This window comes from Lygodium microphyllum, chromosome 5 (genome assembly GCF_053477565.2).
Source record: "Lygodium microphyllum isolate KBCC chromosome 5, Lygodium_microphyllum_v1.1.10, whole genome shotgun sequence".
Lineage (NCBI taxonomy): Eukaryota > Viridiplantae > Streptophyta > Polypodiopsida > Schizaeales > Lygodiaceae > Lygodium > Lygodium microphyllum.
Window position 1 is genome coordinate 120,193,157 of NC_141139.1, and position 3,142 is coordinate 120,196,298.

General features: G+C 42.8%; 1 protein-coding gene across 1 annotated transcript; it reads left to right on the plus strand.

Annotated features, from left to right (window-relative positions):
- The first annotated feature begins 371 nt into the window (after positions 1 to 371).
- LOC148036335 (momilactone A synthase-like) lies at positions 372 to 2,741 on the plus strand. Its single transcript, XM_087679132.1, has 3 exons — positions 372 to 447; positions 583 to 642; positions 1,824 to 2,741. Exons 1-3 carry the CDS (start codon positions 428 to 430, stop codon positions 2,641 to 2,643), a joined length of 900 nt encoding a protein of 299 aa, XP_087535258.1. The 5' UTR covers positions 372 to 427; the 3' UTR covers positions 2,644 to 2,741.
- The last annotated feature ends 401 nt before the right edge of the window (positions 2,742 to 3,142 follow it).

Consider the following 3,142-nt stretch of genomic DNA (forward strand, 5'->3'; position numbering starts at 1 on the left):
AATAATCACATGGAAGCAACTGCCTTTAGGAGAAGTCACTTTGACATTGTGGTTCCCAGTATATAATTTATGTGGGAGTACTAGTGATGGGTGTGTGGCTTTGGCTATGCTGATGGGTGTAGAAGCGTGGTGATGTGAGATGGCATGGTGACTGGTAAAGAAATGGCGGCCAAAACGATCATGCACTCTCCACGTCGTGACTCGTGAATGGTTTTCTTGACCGAGCCATGCCTATAAAGTATCACCTAAATGCCTATATTCTCTAGAGAGAGAGAGAGAGAGAGAGAGAGAGAGAGAATATTCTCTACAGACAGAGAGAGAGAGAGAGAGAGAGAGAGAGAATATTCTCTACAGACAGAGAGAGAGAGAGAGAGAGAGAGAGAGAGAGAGAGAGGAGAGCACCAGCTACCCTTCTGCAGGCAATAGAATGTGGAGTCTTAAGTCCGGGTGAGGGGATTATTTACTTTACAGTCCCTGATTTAATTGTTATCACATCGTGCTCACTTACTGAATGTTGCAACAGTTATAATACCCAGCGACTCTAAGTCTTGATAATACTGACTCGTGTAATAACAAACTCAGGCTGGCGCAGTTGATCATGAGAGGGCGTTGTTTCTGCAGTACATCTAATTCCTCTGCCAGGTCTCTTTATCTGGAAAAATTCTAGATATTTTTCGTTTATGTGTTTCAAAAAAGGATGAAATAACTGGAGAGAGCTTCTTTCCTTGGATCGTATCCTGATTGTTTGCATCGTAGCTGCACGCACTTAAAGGTTTCCAAGGTCATGGATGATTTTAGTGGCTTTACTAGCCAATACTTGCCATTATTATATGTCCTAAAAGTTTGTATGAGCTTTCCAACTTTAGTATTATTAATTGAAAATCCTTAGTATGACATTTTCATGTTTATACTACAATTTGATGTTGTACACCCAAGTAGGGCGTAAGATAGTCACCCAATTAGTACGAGGTTTCCATGGTTAAAAATACAATTTGAAGTTGTACACCCAATAAGGACATCAGATGAAAGATGAGATTGGTCAAAATCTTAAAAAACTTAATAAGGTATCTTGCTGGAAAGATGAGATTGGTCAAAATCTTAAAAAACTTAATAAGGTATCTTGCTGAAAACAGAATCACAAAGTACTAAGAGAAGAGGAGGGAAAATCTATATTGTATATGAAAGAGTTACAAGGAGTAGCAACCAATAGCACTTTCAAAATAGACACTCTGATAAGGAGCTTGATCTACCCACTCGAGCTAGACACACACACACACACATACACACACACATGCATGTATCTATCCATATACATACATACATACCTATATGTGTGTGTGTTCCTATTTCTCTCATATATATTGTTATCTATTTTATTATCTATATCTATTGTACAACTAACTTTCTTTGTCCATTTGTCTCAAGATTTCTCTCTCTCTCTCTCTCTCTCTCTCTATTATCTATCTATTCATCTATCAAAAGAACACTATATAATTGTGCATGTATTGGAATGTTATACTTTAGTGAAGAGTGAAGGCTTTTGAAAGAGACCAATCATGCATCCTAGCACAATATTACTCATTGTAGTTTGTTTGAGCCTTTATATTGATTTTTAACTTTCATTGCACATCTAACACTACATGAAAATTTATCCTACAAGAAAACTCTTTTGATTGGATGTTTGAGTTCTTTATAGAGAGAGAGAGGGGGGGGAGGGAGAGAGAGAATGAATGAATGAATGATATCATGCATATAAAAGTGATTATCCACCTCCAAGAAGACGAAAAGGCCAAGTGTTCATGCCTTGGCTGAACTAATTACAGGCTTGCTAACAAAGTGTGCATCATCACGGGAGGGGCGAGTGGAATAGGAGAAGCCACGGTGAGGTTGTTTGCAAGCCATGGTGCCAAGGTGATCATTGCAGACATCCAAGACGCAATGGGAGAAAGGTTGGCCTCTTCAGTGGGCGATGCTGCGCAGTACGTGCATTGCAATGTGACGCGGGAGGAGGAGGTGGCAGGCACCGTGGATGAGGTGATGGCGAAGCACGGGCGCCTGGACTTCATGTTTAACAATGCGGGGATATGGGGATCGCCAACGCGCGGCATGACCATGAAGGACCTAGACATACAGGACTTCGAGCGGGTGATGGCAATTAATGTGAAGGGGATGGTGTTGGGTACGAAGCACGCGGCGCGGGCGATGGTGGCTAGTGTACCCAGCAAGAGGAGGGAAGCTAGATGCGGGTCCATCCTATGTATGTCGAGCGTGGCTTCTGTCGTTGGGGGTGTCGCCACCCACCCTTACGCCATCTCCAAGAGCGCCGTCCTGGGCCTCGTTAGGTCGGCCGCCAGCGAGCTCCGCGCCCATGGCATCTCCGTCAATGCCATCTCCCCCATCGGCATCGACACTCCCCTCTCCCTTCGCTGCCTCCAGGAGTCCTTACCCAACCATGCATTCACCCCTGACTCCCTTCCCAGCTTCATCGACCAGCTTGCAGGCTTCCAAGGTGGCCGCTTCAGTACCATGGAGGTCGCCAAGGCTGCATTGTTCTTTGCAAGTGATGACGGCGCTCGGCTTGTCAGTGGCCTCAACTTCGTCCTCGACGGCGCCTTTAGTGTCTCCAAATCATTCAACCTCTAGAAGATCAAGGCACACATCGAAGACTATATCGCTACCACAAACTTCTAATTATGGCTGCGTTGTACTTTCAAGTGTTGCTATTTTAAATATTAAGAACCTTTCGACCATGTAGCCTACGTATAAGGGCAATTCCAACTAAATAATATTGACCATGTTCCTTTTCTCTTTCTTTCAATGTTATTGCCAATTGCCTTGCCGTATGCTCAAGCCATGTGGATGAGTCGTAATACATAACATATTAACATGTGGATTCAACATAAGGCACTACTAGAAACCCATCTCCTTCCCAACAATGGCTCGAAATATCAAAACATTGATGAGCATTACATAACCAACTACAAACACCACTTATGTGATGCATTTTAAATTGTTTAATTTTTTTGCCCTTCCACAATTATTTGCATATGCTCTACAAACATAGCATAAAGAACATGCAAAAGCATGTCAAGAGCCACTATAGTAGCTCATTCCTCCATTTTTATTAGACTCGTTGTACTCT

Excerpts from the sequence above, each read along its gene's own strand:
- LOC148036335 (XM_087679132.1), top strand. The coding sequence starts at position 428 with ATGTGGAGTCTTAAGTCCGG. Across the intron at positions 448-582 it reads ATGTGGAGTCTTAAGTCCGG|GCTGGCGCAGTTGATCATGA; the intron begins GTGAGGGGATTA and ends TAACAAACTCAG. Across the intron at positions 643-1,823 it reads ACATCTAATTCCTCTGCCAG|GCTTGCTAACAAAGTGTGCA; the intron begins GTCTCTTTATCT and ends AACTAATTACAG.